Source organism: Lissotriton helveticus, unplaced genomic scaffold, assembly GCF_964261635.1.
Source record: "Lissotriton helveticus unplaced genomic scaffold, aLisHel1.1 SCAFFOLD_1137, whole genome shotgun sequence".
Taxonomy (NCBI): Eukaryota; Metazoa; Chordata; class Amphibia; order Caudata; family Salamandridae; genus Lissotriton; species Lissotriton helveticus.
Genome location: NW_027611952.1, coordinates 23,127 through 43,949, shown reverse-complemented (window position 1 = coordinate 43,949; position 20,823 = coordinate 23,127). Strand labels below are relative to the sequence as shown.

The following is a 20,823-nucleotide window of genomic DNA, read 5'->3' as shown; positions in this document are numbered from 1 at the left end:
AGGAAGATGATGTCCATTTACTGTTTTTTTGTTCAGCATATAAATCACCTAGATATCGCTGGGTCAGACCCCTTTGTAAAAACATGGGTGTCAGATAATACAAAGAGGCAGAGCGCATCATCAAGTCTAATACCTCACAATTGGTCGTCTTTTGCATAAGTAGGTTTCTGTACAATGTGTATCTCATCAGGAAACGGCTTGGATGCAAGCTGTAATGTAATACTGGCATCCACAGCCCTTATCCCCTTGTATTAGAAAATGTAGAATGCACTGAATTCATCCCTTCAAGACGTGCGGTTTTAGTGGTTTTAAAGGTTTTAAACTTGGTTTTTAGTCTGGCTTTTAATCATGGAGATAACCTTTTTTACTTAAATTATTGATTTTTAAAGTAGTATTGTGAATTTACCTGATTTGAATTAACTGTTACTTAGTTTCATTCTTATAAATTGCCATTTATGTATGCGATAAATTGTTTATGTAGGCACTGTTAATAATAGTCCGTAAATGTCTTAAGTCTGTAAATGTTTTTTTTTTCCCTTCTGTCTCTGTACTCCTGCTTTTATGGCTATATTAGCCAAAATAAAGTTGAACTGACTGACTGACTGAACTGAGGTCCCTCTGGTTGCAGGGGTGTGACTGGGTTGGCAGTGGCAGTGCTTTATTGTCCTCAGCACACAATGGTCTTGGGGAATTTGGCTGCACCAGCTCTTAAGTACTGAAACCGACCCCTGCCAAAGTGGACCCCATATTGAACAAGAAAATAAGATGGACAGATGCAGACACCAGACATTTGCACTGCATCAATAAGGCAAGAGACTGCACATGAGCAGTAAAAAACCTCAAATATAATCATCCTACGAGGACACCATCTTGGCTCTGTCCCTGTCCCTTCCCAGACTGCAGTGGCCTCAGTAGTATACCAACTAGATATTACCACGTTTGTGAGAGAGAGGGTTGCTTCTAATTTTGCAAATATTCTGTTTTCAAGAATATACAGCAATGATGACAGATATTATCCTGCCTCCCTACTACAACACGCCCATTAAAAATGTCTTTAAAGGGACCAGAGCAAGTTGACCACCACAAAGTTTTAGGAACGTGTCCCCAGAGCAAGATGACAGTGGCATATGCGTTTTTTTTCTTTCCGAGAGAAGGTTCCTGTGCACCCTCACCAAAGACAATGGGCCCGATGTAGGTCGCCAAATACCGGTCGGTAACGGCCGATTTCGGCCGTTACCGACCGGTATTTGGGATTGGACATGTAGGTGGCCTGAATTGTACGGATTCGGTAAAATACCGAATCGGTAAAGTTACCAAATCGGTAAATCAAGATATAGGTGGCACTTTAAACAGTGCCACAGGCCATTACAGATTCATAATTTACCACCAAATAATATTCGGTGGTAAATTATGAATTTCTGTGTACATGCACATCTGTGCATGTACACCAGTGCCATGTGGCACACATACATGCCCTAGGGGCATGTATGTGTGTCACATTGCACACAAGCCAGAATCTGGGGTGCAACAGGTTGTCAAAGTGACACCCTGTTCCCCTTGTAAATTCGGTAATTTTACCGAATCGGTATTTACCGATTCGGTAATTGCCATTGATTCCAATGGGCCTCAAGGCCCATAGGAATCAATGGCAATTACCGAATCTGTAAATACCGAATCTGTAAATACCGATTCGGTAATTGAATCGGTAAAAATACCTAAATCCCGATTGCCAGTTCTTAAATACCGAATCAGTATGATTCGGTATTTAAGAATCGGTAATCTGGGATTACCTACATCGGGCCCTAGATGCTTTAACATGTTTAGGTGCTCTGCTAGAGTGAGAATATAGAGGTAGCATTAACTTTGGAGCAAAAAACTCAGTAATATTGCATAGAAAGTTTTGGAATATGACAGCACCACACATGTTTAATTGTCCGAATGATCACAGGTGTGTTTTCCTTCTCTCTTGTTGAGAATCCTGATGGGGTTTGTCTCTGCCACTGGGGCAGCCTGATTTAGAGATGGCTGCCGAAAGCCTTGTGATCTTGATCCTTTAGTTTTTCATCTTCCAAGCCCTTGGCCAGCCATCATGGTTCGTGAAAGAGCAACACACCATGGAGTGGCAAAGTTAGGGTGATGGCCACACTCTAGTTCTGACTAATCCACCCCAAAATGCTTTCATTGGTAAAAAAATCTAAAGGATTGAATGTAACAAAAACTTTTTGGCTGCACTTTTAAGATGTAATCATTGCAACATACATTTCAATAAGAGGCAGAATGATACAACAGATGGTAACTTGTAAGTGAGTAATAGTGCTCTGCTGAGAACTTTATGAGCGCATTTTTAGAGGAGTAGTGAAAAAAGTCTCGCAAACAGCTGTGCTGTCACCCCAGGCTTGTTTCTATAGTTAACCCTCGCTCCACATTTTAGCCTCCTCCTTTCTTCTTGAATTCCCCAAGAAGCTGAAGACCTGGCTTTTCAATTAACCAAGCTACCACAGGCACTACTAGGCACACACCTACTCAGTGCCGGGATACACTCGCGAGTGATAGTGCGCTGTACAAATACACATACCATTTAACTGACATACACTGGAGAAAGACCGTATTGGGAGCTGGTAAACTGGATAGTATATTTGAGCTGAGTAATGTAAAAGAACCAAATTAAGAAGCAAATCAGGGACAAAGTGGCATGTTGGCTGCCAGTACAGCGGTCACCAAACCGGCACTGTCGCTGAAAAATAAGAACACCACACCAAGCCTGGAGACTCAAAGTCCCCACAACATAGAGGGTGGCACAGAGAGAGTACAGCACATCCAAGGCTAGCATATCCATCACAGTTAGGGTGGCATCATACACACCAGATGGGTGCGCCAGATGCTGGCATGCGCGTGGCAGAGCTATTGCATAATCATCACAAAGATGGTCGCACACTGCTGGCATACTCACCACACTAGAAGGAACCAATATGGGGTTCTTGAATACGGTCCAGATCACTGCCTCATCACAGGTGGGAGTGGTAAGCGATCCCAGGTACCTGTAGTAGGAGGCGAGGTTTACGCCTTGAAGTAATGAATTAATGGAAAGGGTACTATTTAACAGCACACTTTGATCTGTGGAGAGAAAGAGGGTAAGTGCAAGATACACAAATGCATTACACCACCAGCCAAGAGGCAGAAAAGTGATCATCCTAAGGCAAGATTAGATACACATTGCAGGCATTCTTCTCTCTAAGATTGAGAGACATTGAACCCCTCAAGGAACAAGTAGGGAGACAAGAGATAGGTGAAACACAAAAACACCTTTACCTGAAGGCAGAAAGTAACTGATCGCCACAGCACAACACTTGATATCATGACAACCCTGACACAAAAACTGCACAACTTTTTTCTTCCCGCTTTTGATTTATATGGCTAAACTTAAGAGGATCCCTATGGACAAAGCTAGTTTGGAAAGGAGATATGGATTGACCATATTACTTACCAGTAATGCAGATAACAGGCAAGCAACCCATGCATTACCCTGTTTTCCGTTTTCCGTAACGTCTGAGGGCTTATCAGGCAGTGAGCTCAGCCTTGAATGAAAGCCATGCCTACATTCTCCTCATATTGGGTGTATTAAAAAAATAACCTGCACACCATCAGACAGCCAATGGAAGGCGTGCTTCACCGAAGCTTGCCCTAACTGAGCCCCCCGACCTTAATCTGCCGCGTGATGTAAAGGTTCGAGGGGTAGCCTTTGTCGCTGTTTTGTAGATCTCAAGGGCAGGATAGCTACACCCTTGATGTGGCAGTGGTTTGGGGCTGCCATGTCTCTTGTCGAAGTGCCCTGAGCAATATGTGGCAGGAGAACCTGTTCAGCGTCACACGCAGGAATAATGGTCTGTGCAACTCCCATGCTCAGAGGTGATGTGGCAGTGGAAGCTCCATTCCTTCTAGTGTCTAAGGCAACAAATTAGAAAACATGTACCCTGCTGTTTTGCAGATTCAGGTGCACAGAGCTCCTCAGATCCAGACGTGATGCATCGCTGTAAGTAACGGGACGGAAAACGGTGGATGGACCATTACCCAGATTGAGTCGTGGGTAAAAGAAAGACCAGAGAAGGCCCACTGACTTCCAATAGGGAGATGCCTACCGAGCTGTCAATAGTGAAATAGATTGTCTGAAATGTATACCATTTGGGAATTCCAAAACCCTCGTGTGCCAGAGCCTTCTTGGCCTTTCTAAATAACAGGACTCAAGTACGTCTCTGTGAATGATGGTGGCTGGATACCTGGGCCAACAATGTCATTTCAACCTACATATCTTCCTCTTCAGATGCTACTCTTCTTACTCTTAACACCGAGAGCACAAGCCTGCTGAGTGTCTTGTCCAGTTTGTAAAACGTGGTCACCATGGTGTATTCACTGATCGGTGCTTTTTACCCTCGAAAGTGCCAGGAAAGGCGAAGAGTACACAGTGGTCCACCGAGAGCTCCTCCAGTTGGATCTGTCTTTCTCCGCAAGGCTCCAGAAGCGCAGCGTGGACTCCGTTCTCAGTGTTTCTTCCAACCCCGTCTTGTTACCTTCTGTTGTGGTCACATGCGGAGGGTTTTTAGTCAGTGCCTTAAAGGAGATTCGATCTGGCCATTCATCTTCCCCTCGAGGAACCTAAATAAGGAATCCAAAGTATCAGGGTCTTGAATTTTAATGAGACCGATAGACATTTAAAAAAGGATATGGTAAATCAGTGGCATGGGACAGTTAACACTGTCGCAGCCATGCACTCTTAAACTTCAACCCATTTTCATGGTGAAGGTGCTCCCATCGACAGTAGAGGTAGATTGGAGATTGATAGCCCTCTGATGTGTGTGGAGAGTCCAGCCTTGCTTACAATAGAAGAGAGTCCTTATAAATTCTAGGATTTGCCACAACTTGTTGGGAGGCCCAACAATCGAAAAGCAATGGCATCCCCTTTAAATAGTGGTGACCCACATGTGGAGTGAGGAGTTTGGTGAATGCATGTGCTGTGGATCTCAGTCTCAAAGAATGACCAGGAAGCTGTATTAGTGATCATTGTTGGCAAACATGAAGAATTTCTTACTAGCAGGCAAACTAGGTGCCCAGCAATGCGATTGTGTTTTAAATGCCCACATTCTAATGATTGAAAGTCAGGGAGTCCGCCTAGCAAAACACACGATTAGATGGCCTACAACCAAATTGGTATTCCTAGCAATACATTACTCAGTCGATGGAGAATGAATGGTACCTGAGGAGAAAGTCAGGGCTCCAGTGATGTGTACTGAGAACTTATGTAGGAAACTGTAAGCCACCCTGGATGAAATCCAAGAATTACTGTGGAACTTAAATTTGTGATAAGGCCCATCCAGGCTGGGAGAATATTCACTAGGCACCTGGCTGGCCTAACCAGTGGGCTAAAAATGAAGTATCACCATACAAGACTAGGGCAAGGAATACAGCAAGATTTGCAAACATGGCAGACAGTATTGGGCAAATTTAATGGTACATGATATGGAGATGACCCTGGCGAACATCACACCGATTGGAACTCTACACAGATGCTGAAGGAGCTAGGGAGTTTGGTTCATCCTGGGCTCTTTGTGATCTGGGCAAGAGTGGCCAACAACATGGAAGGCAAGAGGGCAAGCGAGAAACAAAAACGTGTTAGATCTATTCCCAGTTGTAGCAGCACTCTGCATCTGGAAGCAGAACCCCAAGGACATGAAGCTGGTGCTCTAGTAGCCCTATGCATAGCCACCAAACAAACGGCGGCACAGCAAACTGCCCATGGGTAGTACAGCTAATGAGCAATTTAGTAAAGGTGCAATTGTCAAACATGGAACTGAAAACATGGCAGATACAGGGCTCTACTAATTCTAGCGCAGATGCTCTCTCTCAATTTCAGTGGAGGAAAGTCAAGTAGGTGGCATCAAAGGCGCACCAACAGATGACTCTATACCCCAGCTCACTGTGACAGAAGGCAGAGTTTAGGTACCATAAGTGCATAAAAACCTTTAAGACGTTAACAGGACAGGTGGACCTGACACAAGATAGCAGCTTACATTCAGCAGTGTAGGGGTTCATTGACTGGGATTTATGAGAGGATATACAATATCATGGGCACAGAGCCATCTTTCTTCACTGTTGCATCATTGCAGGATTCAGTATGGCTGTGACCTCACAAAAAGACACTAAGATCATCTAGGAAGGGTTTGAGGGTATTCGGACCAACAGTAAAAGTTACCAGACTCCAGATTGACTATGACCAATTAGCAACCATGTTAAATGGGCTGGACCTGGTATGTCACGCTTCGTTTGAAACATTCTCACTAGAGTTGTTTGGGGCTCCGATGGTATGGAAGCTTGCCCCACTCATCAAGAATAGTGGCAGGCAAATAAGGATGGAGGCAGGAATAATGGTGTCTGGACTGGAAATGAATTAGACAGGAGCAGCAGCAGCCAGCATAGGTAAACGCGGTGGGGCAGAAGTCGACAGACGATGGAATAGGTCAACTTAAATAAATAAATAAAACCTATTCCGTTGTCTGTCGACTTCTCCCCTTCCCCGCCCCGCTCCCCGCCCCACCATGCTTACCTCCACTGGCTGTGACTTGGCAGGACTAATAAAAGTGGGCAGGTGGTAGGCAAAGGCATAAAATAAATATATAGGAGACAGCATGGCACGAGGACTGGAGAGAAGCAACCAATAGTCTGTATCTTTTTACAGTTGGCGGTGATGACAAGAAAATGATGGGGTGTCTTGTGGCGCACTCATGTGAGAGGTGCACAGATGGACGACAAGACTTCAAGACCATGCACGACATTAGCTGCCAGCACAAGTCTAGGAATACCTGGCTTAAGGCGGGAGCAGCTTGCCTGCGCAGTGGAGAAGCTACCTGAGAGCCAACTGGATCAGCCAGGGTCACGTGGTCCAAGATCACCCCCCTGCGTGGAATGGAGGGGTGCGATATCACAGTTCCATCGATCAGTCCAAGGGAAAATGTAATATTGGCATGCACAAAATGTGCAATAGTATGGGCTTTAAGTTTGTAAGGCATGGCATGATTAATTTGAAGGAGCTGGATGGAGTGCACCTCTTAGGGGAGAGCACGCAGTTCTTTATGAGCAACATTATGGGTACTTTGGAGCTGGAAGGGTGCCAATAAATGAGGACCATCAGAAAGGGGATCCACGAAGGGGCAATAACATCTTGGCAGTGTGGTGGAAAAGTCAATTAAATTTCAAAAGATCTCCGAGATCAAGCGACCCAAAGAGGAGGGAATTGTCCTATGCAGGCTCCCGGATGGCAGATCACAAGGCCGGCGGAAAAACAGAAGAGTTAACCCAGCAATGCAGACTCAGAGCTTGCCACACAATGTTGGCCAAGGCGCAGTCACTATGAAGCAAGCTGAAGTCAGGAATCTAAAAATGGGCACAAACAGGCCCTGGCAAAAGCAAGTAAGAAGGTTTGCAAAGATATTCACATGCAGAGAAGATATTTGGCAAGGACGGTGTTGGCATTTTTTAATTGTAATTTCCCACCAGCATGCTGTATTTGACGTGAATGTATGAATCAATGAGCTGTGGCCAGAATACCCCCCATCTAAACGTCTTGACCAGAATGTGAAGGATAATGCAGGGATTTGGCAAAATGGCCTAACTGCTCAAGTTAGTGCGAAGGCCCGGCATGAGGCGCATGCTTTAAGGATGCCAAAGCCATAGCCTGGCAGGAGACTCAAGGACAGAGGGGGCAGGCAGAAAATGCCACCCAGCACCATCTTCCCTATAGCAGAGGACTTAAGGGCAAGGCCAGACACAAGACAATTCTTGCAAAGGGGCAGAACATCATGAAAGTGTAGGAGTCCCAAGGGTCAACAGCCTGTCCTTCTCCAGCAACATGATTGGTGGCCAATAATAGGGCCAATCATCAAAGACAATGGGGCAAATACAGAGGGTGCAATGTTGTGCATGGGCGGCAGCTGTCCTTGGCCTGCTTTGCGCTACTGAAAGTCAGTCACACCAACCCACCCCAAAGGAAGGAAGGGTCACCCTCATGCAATGCTGCAGAAACTGGAGAGCAGTTGGAAAACATGGAAAAGTCTGCAAAAATTTAGCAGGACCCCAACTCAACCGGCCTGGTGGGACTGGAATTGTACTCCACAGGTTCTGGGATCTGAGACAGTAGGGCCAGCGGGGTAAATATAAGGAATTATCCAGCAACACAGAGACTGTGCTTGCAGTCCAACTCTGGTCAAAGGGCAAGTGTTTAGAAGTGAGCTGATGGCAGCAAGTTGAAGCCAGTTGTCACAAGAGGGCAGAGACACAACCTAGCATTAGCAAGTAACCAGGATGGCAAAGACCCGTAAATAGAGAAATTATATTTTTCAAGGACAATGTTGATATTTGTTGACAATGGTTTCCTATCCACATGAGGTATTTGACTGGAATATGTGTCTCACTAAACTGGGAAAAATACTCCACATCTAAACTTGTTGATCAGAATATGTTAACGGGTAACGCTTACAGCTGAGTGGTCTGACTGGACAGGTTGAGACCATGAAAATGAAATGAAATGAAAATGGCATTTTTATAGCGCATGGCTACCCGGAGGCATCCCAGCGCTTGCAGCTACAAAAGGTAGAATCAGAAAAGGATGGATTAGTTGGTAGGGAAGAGACAGGTTTTTATTTTCTTCCGGAAAGTGAGATGATTGGGCTCCTGTCTGAGAGAGGGGGGCAGAGAGTTCCACAACCTCGCGATATTATGAGAAAAGAGGCGACCACCCGTGCGGGCTTTGTTGATTCTGCTGACTTGTGCCAGGTTCTGGTCGTTGGAACGAAGGTTTCTCGAGGCCTTGTATGTTTTGATCAGGTTAGTCAGGATGGGAGGGCCATTGCCCTGAAGATTTTTGTGGGCAATGCACAGGGCTTTGAAATGTACCCGTTCTTTTATGGGTAACCAGTGAAGTGCTCTAAGAGCTGGTTTAGCTGAGGAGCGGTGATTAGTGTTTGTCAGCAATCTAGCGGCTGAGTTCTGCACCACCTGAAGTTTCTGGATTACAGAAACCGGGGCTCCCAGGTAGAGCGCATTACCATAATCCAGCCTCGATAGAATCAGGGCCTGGATCAGGATTTTTTTGGCTCTCTCTGGGAGTTGAGGGAGAATTTTGCGGGTGGATTTAAGCAGACCAAAACAAGTAGCCGTGGTTTTTCTGGCCTGTACTATGAATGTAAGGTTATCATCAAGCCAGAAACCCAGGCTTTTGATCACTTTTTTCGGAGTCGGGCTGGTGCCCATAGACGGGGGCCACAACGTTGGAGAATTGAACAAGGCCTTTCTGCCCAGTAGCATCAGTTCAGTTTTTTGATTGTTCAGTTTTAGCTGGGAGAGGCCCATCCACTTAGATACCTCTTCGAGGCAGTTGCTCAAACTTGGGTGCGACGAATCAGCCTGGTTGAGAGTCACCACAAGCTGGGTATCATCAGCATAGCTGATTAGTTCGATTCCATAAGGGGCCACTATTTTAGCAAGGGGGGACATGTAAACGTTAAAAAGTGTGGGGCTAAGGGAGGAGCCCTGTGGGACCCCACACTGCAGGGGGAGGGATGAGGAGTGGCAATCCCCTTCAAATACTTTAAAAAATCTATCACAGAGAAACGATTCGAGCCAGGAAAGAGCCTTTCCCGAGACTCCCATTTCTTTAAGGCGAGCTAAGAGGACACGGTGGCTAACCGTATCGAAGGCGACGCTGAGGTCCAGGAGGATAACGGCCACGTTGCCACCCGTGTCCAATATCCTCCTGGACTCTTCTACCACCTTGAGTAGCGCCGTCTCCGTCCCTTGACCCGGGCGGAAGCCTGTTTGAGAGGAATGGAGTGAGTTGGAGGTCTCTAAAAATGATGACAGTTGCTGGTTGATAAATTTTTCCGCCAATTTACTAATGGCCGGGAGAAGGGAAATGGGCCGGTAATTAGATAAGTCTTCGGGGTCAAGGTTAGATTGGACCATGGGCCCAGAATGTTCCCTGCAACTCAAATACCTCTTAAACACATTTTCCTAGTTCGCTTGTCATCCCTGCGAGTTAGCCACTTATAGTCATGCAAGTAAACACCACATTCTCCCAGCGTAATATTCCCCTTGCCAGGCGTTTTTGAATTAACTCGCCTTGGTATGCTCTCCTCACAAAGCATACTGGTCCACGGCCACTGCTCCTTAATTTCTGTCATTCATTTGCCACTCTTTTCCATATGCCATATTTATACATTGGAACCTTTAAGAAAATGTCTCATTTTGCATTATCACCCCCAAGGTTTTGGACTGATGCTGCAGGTTGAGAGTGCGCAGAAACCTGCCAATCAGACGTTAGTGCCAGTGTTCTAACCCTTTACAAAGTGTATGTTAAATTGGCTATCCCCACTTGACATAAACTGACAACTGTTACTTATAAGTCCCTAGTGCATTGTACCAAAGGAGCCCAGGGCATGTAAGTTGCAGTGTCCACCCAGTGCTGCAGAACTGCGTGTGCCACCCTGAGTGTGATAGATTACAAAATTAATTTCAGCCTGTCACTCTTGCCTGGAAGGGCAGTTCAAAACTGCTATTTCGACCTTGCAATTTAAACCAATGCTAAAGCCCTCACATCTCTTATCAATATATATACGTTTTCCATAAGGAAGGCCTATCGTGTCTTAAGGCAGGGAGCAGTGTATTATTAAGTGGGACATGTATTTTCACATGCCCGCTTCCAAATTGTGGTTTTTACTGTGGAAAGGTCAGTCGTCCCTTTGGCTAGTAAAGAGTTAAAGGTTGGCATTGCAGCCCTGCTAACTTCTGAATGGGACTAATGAAATTGGCACTTCAACGTATCAAATTAACCGTGGAATTAAACCCAACTTGATGCCCAAGTTGAATTTAATGTGGTACAAAAGGGATCTGTTGACTGGGTGTGAGTGTTTGATTGGTTCAGATGCTCCGTCCATCACCACCCCCTTTTGTACCAAGTTGAATTTAATGTCACGTGAGGAAAGGTTACTTTTAGAAAGTTGCCATTCTGTTGTCCAGTTTATCTGGTGGCCTTTCACAGTTGCTGGCCACCAGACAGCCTTCTGCCCTCCTGGAGAGACTGGACTGTTCCCATGAGGCGCAGGGTCAAGACTGATTTGCATATAGCTGGGTCTGAACTGAGGGGTGCAAGTGAGCTAAAGAATGATGATGGATTCAACCCAGATCTGTGACTGGGGGTGAGTGTCTGAAAAGTTTCAGCGCTCCGTCCATAATCTCCTTGTGTTTGCTTTGTTCGACCTAAGTTGGCAGGGTATGCCCAGACGTGGACCCCTTGCTCACTTTGCCACTGGATTAAAGCTACCCTGGCTGATGAAGGGTGTTACCCCAAATTCGGTCCCAGAATGCTTGTTTCCAGTTCAGGGAAGATCTGGCTTGGCAGTTCGGGCTGGACTGTTCCCATGAGGCACAGGGTCAAGACTGATTTGCACATAGCTGGGTCTGAACTGAGGTGGCGAAGTGAGCTAAAGAATGATGAAGGATTCAACCCAGATCGGTGAATGTCTAAAAAGTTTCAGTGCTCCGTCCATCATCTCCTTGTGCTTGCTCCTGGAGAGATGTGCCAATTATTTCCATGCTTAGGAACAATAGAGGTCTGCCAAAGAGGGACCTGTTACCTTCCCCTTGCAGGAAGCCACACAGGGTGTTGGAGCAAATGGCAAGATTCAAAGGGGAAGCTGACTTTGGTAGGAAAAAGGCAAACGCACTCAGGAGGGCCCCTCCCTTTTCTCAGGTAGATGGGCTGATGGCAGGATCAGAGGAGGACAACCAGCAGCCAAACTGTTTTTTCCATCGGTGTGTATGCCAGAGGTAGCCACACCTCTAGGGTTGGCTACCAAGCTCCTCACAACAGAGGATGGGTTCATACATCATGACATTGGGAAGAATAGTGCACTTGGGGATTGCTAGCGCTACACATAGCCAGAAGTGGTCACAGGGCAGGAGGGATCCTGGTAGCCCATTTGACATCTCTGGGACACTGAACCTCAGATCACATCTGGGCTGGAAAGAGAAATGAAGGACTGCCCTGCTGACCCCTGGACCTTTCAGGAGAGGTTGCACCAACCACTGGGCAGCACCTGCTGCTCCTGGGGCTAGTAAAGATAGGACTGTGCCTGGTTTGTGGAAAAGTTGCTCCAAAGCTACAGACTGAGTAGTAACTCCAAGGGCCAGTCCACTGATCTCCAATTCCCAGCAATAAGGCCATAAAAGCTGGAATAAGCCCGTTTGGTTAGTCAGTAGCCATCTTCATGGAATCTCCACTGACCGGCGATGGGAAGCCAAGAAGATATTCACCCCAGACTCATAAGTTCCAACCCTGCTCTGCTGGACCCAGGCGAGTTGCCAGAGTGAGGTTTGATTGCCCAAGATGGACAGCCACTGGGTCTCACCAAAGGACAACGCTGGACTTGCTCTGTTTGCAGATCGGTAGGCTAGCCCTGCCGCCAAAGTTGCCCCACCTTACCCGTGGACCACGGAATAACCAGAAGGAGTCCACCCCGTCGACCGCGCAGCAGCCAGAGCATCTTTCAGCATCCTGTATCCCCAGCATCAGGACCACTCAATTAAAGTCTACGGCGTTTTTGAGGTAAGGTATGGAACTGGACTTGAGACTGCTTTAGTGACTAGGTAAATGTCCAAATATTACCTGTTGGCCTCCCTGACCTTCTCCCTGTTGAAATTGGTTGCCAAGTCTGGGTTGGTAGCTAAACAGAATTCTTCCAAACTTTAAAAAAGTTTACAAACTCTACAGTTACAAATGCTTGTTTGCGCTTCGGATTAAAAACCTGAGATTTATACTGTCTTAAAATCTATATGTCTGGAATCCTCCAGAAGATTTTTCTCATCTTGGTCTCTAAAATTCATAAAAATATAATCTATTTTTATAAATTGGTGTCTGATTTCTTTCCTGTTGTACGACTTTCTTATTCTTTTGTTTGGTGCTTCTCAATGCATTACACAAGTTCCTTTGTTTAAGCCTTGCTGCTCGAATCCACATCTACCCAGGGTTGGGCAAGAGGTTTTCAAATGAGCCGGACTGGACCCATGACAGTTTTTGTGAGTGTATTACATGGTCAGGTCGCACAACCACACTATATAATACACCAGAATGCTCAAAGAACTGCATAATATCCATGACATTTAATAATAAAACTCCTAATCATCGTGTTCTCCAAGGACTCAGGGCCATTGCAAGGTTTTATGGTACACGTGAAAGACTGACATTTTTCTGCTCATTCTTTTGATATTAGGATCTATTTATGGCTTTTCTTTTACAGGCAATCTGTGCATTCCTTCTGTTGACACCACTAAGGACCAGCATTGATAGAACTGGGTTTGGAGTTGTAGTCAGCTCTTTCTGAAAATATGTCAAGGGAAATGGATTTACTGGCTATCTTCTGTGCAGTGGCGCTCCTCCATGGGGGTGTGGGGCATCACCCCACTGCTTTTTCGCAGTGCGAGAAGGCAGAAACATAAAATGGTAAAACTACAATTTTATGTTTCCGCTTCTTGCACTGCAAGAAAATAGAAGTGCCTGGCTGTGGGCGGGCAGGCGGGTGGGCCGTCCTGCTCGAGGGCAGGGGGGAGTGGCTTTGCCCACTGTGTGGGTACTGACTGTATGGTCGACCCTAGGGCTGACCAACCCAGTCATGTGCACTCCCCCTTTCTTTCTCTATGCAGCCTACATAGAGAAAATGGCTCGGCTGAAGCGCTCTCCGCTGCGTCTCACCAATCACAACGCTGCCATTGTAGTGTTGTGATTGGCTTGGGTAGGGTAGGGAGGCTGCCTGCTGGCTGCTTCCTGTAGGAACACGTGGTGGGATCATTTGCACAATTGCACCGGCCAGGTGGCTAGGAGCGGAGCGGAGGCGGAGCTGTAAGTAACTTTAGATTTTTTTTATTCCCCACCCGCGCCTCCTCCCCTCCCGCGAGCATGTCGGCCGCATCTGATAAACAGACGATAAAAGCACTGTACAATGAATATGATTCCATCGCTTGTATTTTACTTAAACATCTGGCTTGGGTTTTCTTCTTCCAAAAGAAAAGGCTTGCAGTAATCTTATAGCAGTGTTTTTTGCTGAATGTGCTTATTACCCAAGCCTCTCCTACAATCATGCTTACAGGGTTAGAGTGAGGTTAAAGGCAGCCAGACTACATTAACTGGACGCCGACCAGAGACAGAGGGAAAGATAAGGTCCTGTCCACAAAACCTCATTTCAGCAGCCATGAGCCAGTAAACGTAAGGCGCAACGCAAGGAGTGTTTTGTGATTTATGGTCCAATGTAAGCTCTCGAAGCGACTACTGTCACCAGCCTGCCTACTGGAAGCCTACAACCACACTCGGATATACAACACACGCTGTTACTCTGCCCCGCAAAAATGCACAAATAAGAGCAAATCGCTCGCCAGGAAGTAAGGGAGTAGGCTTAGATATTCTACTGTTTGATGCTGAATTTCCCCAGGAGCTTTTTGCTGCTGAAACTTGTAAAAACAACGAATAAATGAAAAAGTATGTTCGCAGGGAGGTCCACTAACTGTCGGCCCGATTCACAGAACTAACTTAAGACGAAGGGCCAGATGTAGGTAGGCATTTACCGGTCGGTAACGGGCGAATTCGGCCGTTACCAACCGGTAAATGGATTTTGAGATGTAGGGGGCAGAATCGGTAAATTTACCGATCGGTAAATTTACCGATTCTGTAAATTACCGAATCGGTATTTTTACCGATTTGGTAATTTTGAGATGTAGGTGGGACTCTTCTGAGTCCCACAAGCCTTTCCGAATCGGTATTTTACCATAAAATTCTATTTGATGGTGAAATACCGATTCCGGTGTGCATGCACATGTGTGCATGCACACCTGTGCCATATGACAGGCAGACCTGCCCTTAGGGCAGGTATGCCTGCCACATGGTACCCGAACCTGTTTTGGGGGTGCTAGAGGGTGTCAAAGTGACACCCCCTGCACCCTTGTGAAATTCAGTATTTACCGATTCGGTAAATACCGAATCGGTAATGCCCATTCATTCCTATGGGCTTCAAAGCCCATAGGAATGAATGGGCATTACCGGTCGGTATTTACCGATTCGGTAAATACCGAATTTTACCGATTCGGTAAAAAAACATCTGGATTTCCCTACATCTCCCCCCTTCATATTTACCGACTCTTAAATACCGAATCGGTAAAATTCGGTATTTAAGAGTCGGTAAATATTACTTACCTACATCTAGCCCTAAATCCTTAACTTACTACTCTTTTGGTATTCACAGAAGGCACTTACTCATTTTGGTATTCACAGATGGCACTTACTCATTTCGGTATTCACAGAAGTTAGGAGTCCTAACTTTAGGACTCCTAAATGCCTTCTGTGAATACCGAAAGTCTTAAAGTTAGGATTTTGCTCAATTTAGGAGTAGTAAAGTTAGGACTCCTAACTTTAGGACTCCTAAATGCCTTCTGTGAATACCGAAAGTCCTAAAGTTAGGATTTTGCTCAGTTTAGGAGTAGTAAAGTTAGGACTCCTAACTTTAGGACTCCTAAATGCCTTCTGTGAATACCGAAAGTCCTAAAGTTAGGATTTTTCTCAGTTTAGGAGTGGTAAAGTTAGGACTCCTAACTTTAGGACTCCTAAACTGAGAAAAATCCTAACTTTAAGACTTTCGGTATTCCTAGAAGGCATTTAGGAGTCCTAAAGTTAGGACTCCCAAGTTCTGTGAATACCGAAATGAGTAAGTGCCTTCTATGAATACCGAAATGAGTAAGTGCCATCTGTGAATACCAAAATGGTAGTAAGTTTAGGATTTTGTCTTAAGTTAGTTCTGTGAATCGGGCCCTCTAAGGCTAGCTAACAATAGAACGCGCGTTAAGCATGGTTGGGGTGGTGTAAATTGCTAGGTTAACCTGGCGCAGAGAGGCACAGCACAGCTGGCGAGATGTCAAAGAAAACGCAGCTTTTTGCCGTTCTCTAATACCCCAGTCAGAAGTGCCAATCTGCAGCAAAATACAGTTATTACACCATACGAGACATTATTTCACCTTTATAGGCCTATGGTACAGCCTGCTTTATGGCTTGGAGCAGATCGGCTTCCCATAATTACAATGTGAACCGCGCACCGCTGGCTCTGCAGATAGCGGATCGGTGATAAAAGCTGAAATCACCGGGTAAGTAGCTTGGTGACACACCGGGAGTCACAACAATATTCAAAGCCTCAACTCTCCGGTTTGTGATGAAGTGGCGATAGTGCAGTGATTCAAGTAGGGACTGCGACTCAAGTGCCACTACTTGGGAACAGGAGGCGGCAGACACATTTCTCAGGCAGATACGCGTGCTATTGGCTGACCATGACTAATCTTTAACCTGAGAAAGCAAAAGGCACACAATTGATGGAGGAAATGCAGAACAAATCAAAACATTCACCCCCAGTCAAGAGATCTGGGTTAAATCCATCATTCTTTTGCTCACCATGTCACCCCGGTTTAGACCTGGCCATATGCAAATCAGTCTTGATCCTGTGCCTCATGGAAACAGTCCAGCCCGAACTGCCAAGCCAGGTCCTCCCTGCATCCTAGCATCCTAACCCCTCTTCAGCCAGGATAGCTTGATTCCAGTGGCACAGTGAGCCCAGGACCCACGTCTGGGCATACCTGGCACAATTAGGGCAAGAAACAAAAGACATCTTGTCGCAAGGATAACTGTGCTGCGCATCTCATTTGTGGCGGGCACTGGAGTGTCGAACCTGACCGTTGCAGGCTGTCCGCATGGCATGAAGGTACATATTCCTGCAAGAGGTTCTCTCGCTTGCCACTTCGAACAAAAGCAAATAAATGTTTCAGGCCAAACATGCTGTACACCTGGACAGGTTCCAGTCTAGGCAAAGCAACATAACGTACACAGCCTGTGATTACCCAAGACACCAACTCACTAAGACAGAGAAACTGACAAAGGCGTAGACGCAAGTAAATAACGAAGAACACGTAAAGTGAAAAACAATGCACAGACACACATGCAGCAAACCAGGCAGATGTGCCAGTGACAGAAACACATGCAGACACACAGAAAGGCAAACATACAGAGAGAACCAAGTGATAAAGACACACGCATGCGCACAATTACATACACAGAGACACATCCACATATTTAACACAGTGACAAGCACAGACCTCCATAAATGTCACCTTCTTGGTGAATGCCTCTACCCTATTTATATTTCCAAGATTTGTGTAACAATAACAGCAGTGAGGCATTTAAGTGCTTGGGGAGTCATTGCTTCACCCTAATTTCAATATCCCTAGAAAATATTATTTGTTTATACCCTTACTAAATTGCAGTATTTGATTATTAAGCCTGACCTGGGTGAAAGTGCAAGAGCAAAGCTGTGTGAAGTATGGGGCGGGGAGGAGCAGTGAACGATCTATGTTTATTAGGCCCAGCACTATCTGCTTTATTAACCTTCCTGCTTCTTCAAATTTGCTTGGAAATGCACCGTTTGTCCACTCTTTTTTCAAAATTTTCTTGGGGGGAGAACCCCCTCAAACCCCCTGTAAGTTGTTCGAGCTCGCTCGCTCGCTGCAGTGCACTACGACAATAATGCTACGGCTCATCACTTTCACGTCACCTGCCACCACTGCTTCTGTGTATTTTAAATCACTGTTAAACTTCTCCCTGCACTTTAGTTGAGGCAGGAAGAATTGTGAGACACGTCTGGAACACCTTGCAAGCCACAAACTTCCCTTTCCATCTAAGAGCCTGCTATGGCTAGAGAGGAAGCATGGAATGACCAACCAAACACATGAATTTGCAATACTCAGAGCATGAGATGTAGACATACTTACTTTTAGAAGCGACGCTCGGCAGAAGCTTAGAAATATTCAGCAATCCTGAGGCATTAGCTGACACCTGAGAGAAAGCGGGGAGGGAATGGTTAGTGTGCTGCTGATTGTACTCCAGCAGCCGCTGACCCACCACTGGAAGCAAAAACCAGCAGCTATCACTGGTTACTGATATCAGACACAAACGCTAATGAGAAATTGTGCAGATGTCATCAGAAACTGAAAGAATCCCTAGAAGATTTCACCCTGAACAATCATAGGACAAGCAGATTTAACAAGTAGATAGGTGGAGGATAACCAGCAGATGTCCCCAGAAACAGAGGGAAACCCACCAGCAGATATCTCCAGAAACTGAGGGAAACACATGCAAATATCACTAATGATGGACATGAACACCAGCAGATATTGATTCAATAACATTACAGCAGCTCTTGCTAATAATTCAGAATAGAATAGCTGGTACCAGGCACAGTCATTTCTAAGGGGACAATCAGCAGCAGGGAGAATTATCAGCAGGTATCACCAGTTAAATTACTATATCCCTTAGCTCAACAATATCCAAACAGCAAGGTTTGCTTTTGGCCCCAGGCACTTTGCTCACTTACATCGATGAAGAAGCCCAGAACAGCGATGCCCGTTGGATCCTTCTTGGCCTGTGTCAGATTCAGGCCTTGTTTGGTATGGACGATGTGCATCTGAAAGAGAGAACATTAGAGCACCTGGTTCAGAGGGTTTTGGATACTCAAACTGAAAAGTGTCTGAGCTAACCCTGTGGAAGGGAGATTTACCCTTATCCACAGTGATCTAACAAGGCACAAAGCGCTCCTTCCCTACACAGAACAGTCGGCCCTCCATTCAGGGTTGGGAAAGAGTTAGAAAAATAAATAAGATTAATTAACATTAAATTATTTAAGGATTAGGTTTAAAAATATATATATTTTAACAGATTATTGTTAGTACTATGATTAGGATAGGAAACAATAAACATTGTAACAATAACCAATGGTTAGATTGAGGGTTAGAATTAGAATAGTACCAGGATAAGAATAAATTAGAAAACTTAAAGTTTGAGGAAGGTATAATTATTACACAATGAGTAAGAACTACATAAATAATATTTAAGACGTTACAGTAGAGAATTGACAGAATTAACAACAACAGAAATCGAGTTAGTTCTAGTGACAATGGTGGAAAGAATCTGGAGCCGACAGTACCGCGACTCTGACTAAATAATTTATAAAGAGGCTCTAAGCAAATACCATAATAACATCAAAGCGGCACGTAGTATCTTCTACACTCAAAATATAGGTATGGCGCATAACAGCCCTAAGGAGAATTGTTTCTAATTTTATGGACCCTAAAGGTTTCTCACGATTCCTGACGCTAATTTCAACCTTTGCCATAGGCTTACTGACTTCTTGGATGAAAAGATTACCCAAATTCAGCTTAATCAACCATCCTCTACTTTGGCAGCTCCTGTGGACCTACGATCTTTGTCCATGGCTCCATCCCTCAAATTTAAGCTCCTACAATGGATGACCCCGGACAGAGAGGGCCATTTTTTGAGATGTACATCAGGCTCTCCTTTCGATCCTTGCCCCCTCACATATTGACAAAGATTGTAGACATTATCTGTGCAACTTATCTGAGTCTATTAAGCTCCTATTTACAACCCGGCATTGTTCCTGATATGTGGAAAAAGGCCAATATCATCATCCCTCTACTAAAAAAGCCTGCGGCTGATAGTACGGTTCTCTACAAATTCAGATCGATTTCTCTTCTCCCTGCAGATTTAAAAATCTTAGAATCTATTGTCAACCAACAACTTTCGGAGTTCATCGAAACTCATAACCTCTTTCTCCCATTTCACTCTAGGTTCTGTGCACGTCATAGCATGGAGATGGCTCTGCTTGATATTACGGATTCCAATAAGTTGACTCTGGATCAGGGCCGGAACGCTGCCTAAATTGTATTAGAACTATTGGTAGTGGTCCGTAATGTCTCCCATGTTATACTGCTTCAACGTCTGGCAGATATCGGACTGGGGGGATCGCCTTGAAATGGCTGAGCTCCTTTTTGATTGGTAGAGAACAGTCGAGCTGGATGAAACCATATCATCATTCCATGCAAAAACTCTCACGTGCAGAGTACCCCAGGGGTCGGCATTAAGGCCTATTTTGTTTAATGTTTACATCTCCTCGCTTGCTTTTATAGTGGAATCTTTTGGTATCAAGATAATTTCCTATGCTGATGACACCCAGCTTCTCTTCTCTTATGAGGGAATGTTGGACTCAACTAAGGAATCCTTGTCTGCTTGTATGAGGACGGTTTTCAGCCGCTGAAAGTAAACCATTTACAATGCAATCCGGAGAAGATGTAAATCCATTTCCCAGGGTCCCAGTCCTTCTTCTGTTTGGTTTGGTTGCTGGCCTACGGGTGGCACTACCGCTCGCATCTACGGGCATAGCAAGAAACCTGGGAGTTGTGTTTGATGACCCTTTCTACTTTAAGGGTCAAATCTCTTCAGTAGTAAAGGTGTGTTTTGTGCTAATGAAGGCTCTGAAGAAATGTTTATCTTTTTTACCCCGGGAATACCGGACAACGGTTCAAGCGTCCATTTTTATCTATATCTATATTTATATCTTGGGTTTCCTGATTTAATGTCTGCAAGTAGTACAGCACACAGCAGCACATCTTTTATTCAAGCTTTCCCGGGGCACTCCTACTTCATTCTTAAAAAGACTTAATTGGCTTCCTGTGAATCGAAGAATCACCATGAAATCTCTATTGCTCACCCATTGTGCCTTGCACGGACCTGGACCACATTATCTGCACAGAATCATCTAACTTTACTCTCCCAGTAGGGACCTTCAATCAACGAAAGCTCAATTGATCTCAGTCCCACATTTAAAAAAGATCTAGGCATAGTGA

At 45.2% G+C, this 20,823-nt stretch overlaps 1 protein-coding gene across 1 annotated transcript in view; it reads right to left on the bottom strand.

Annotated features, from left to right (window-relative positions):
• LOC144807260 (carbonic anhydrase 4-like) overlaps nucleotides 1-20,823 on the bottom strand; it is a 63,507-nt gene that overhangs the window by 26,214 nt on the left and 16,470 nt on the right. Inside the window, exons 4-6 of the mRNA XM_078673107.1 lie at nucleotides 18,498-18,587; nucleotides 17,896-17,959; nucleotides 2,951-3,114 (exon numbers count right to left, since the gene is read on the bottom strand). Coding sequence (XP_078529233.1) covers nucleotides 2,951-3,114; nucleotides 17,896-17,959; nucleotides 18,498-18,587 — 318 coding nt within the window. The remainder of the gene's footprint in view (nucleotides 1-2,950; nucleotides 3,115-17,895; nucleotides 17,960-18,497; nucleotides 18,588-20,823) is intronic.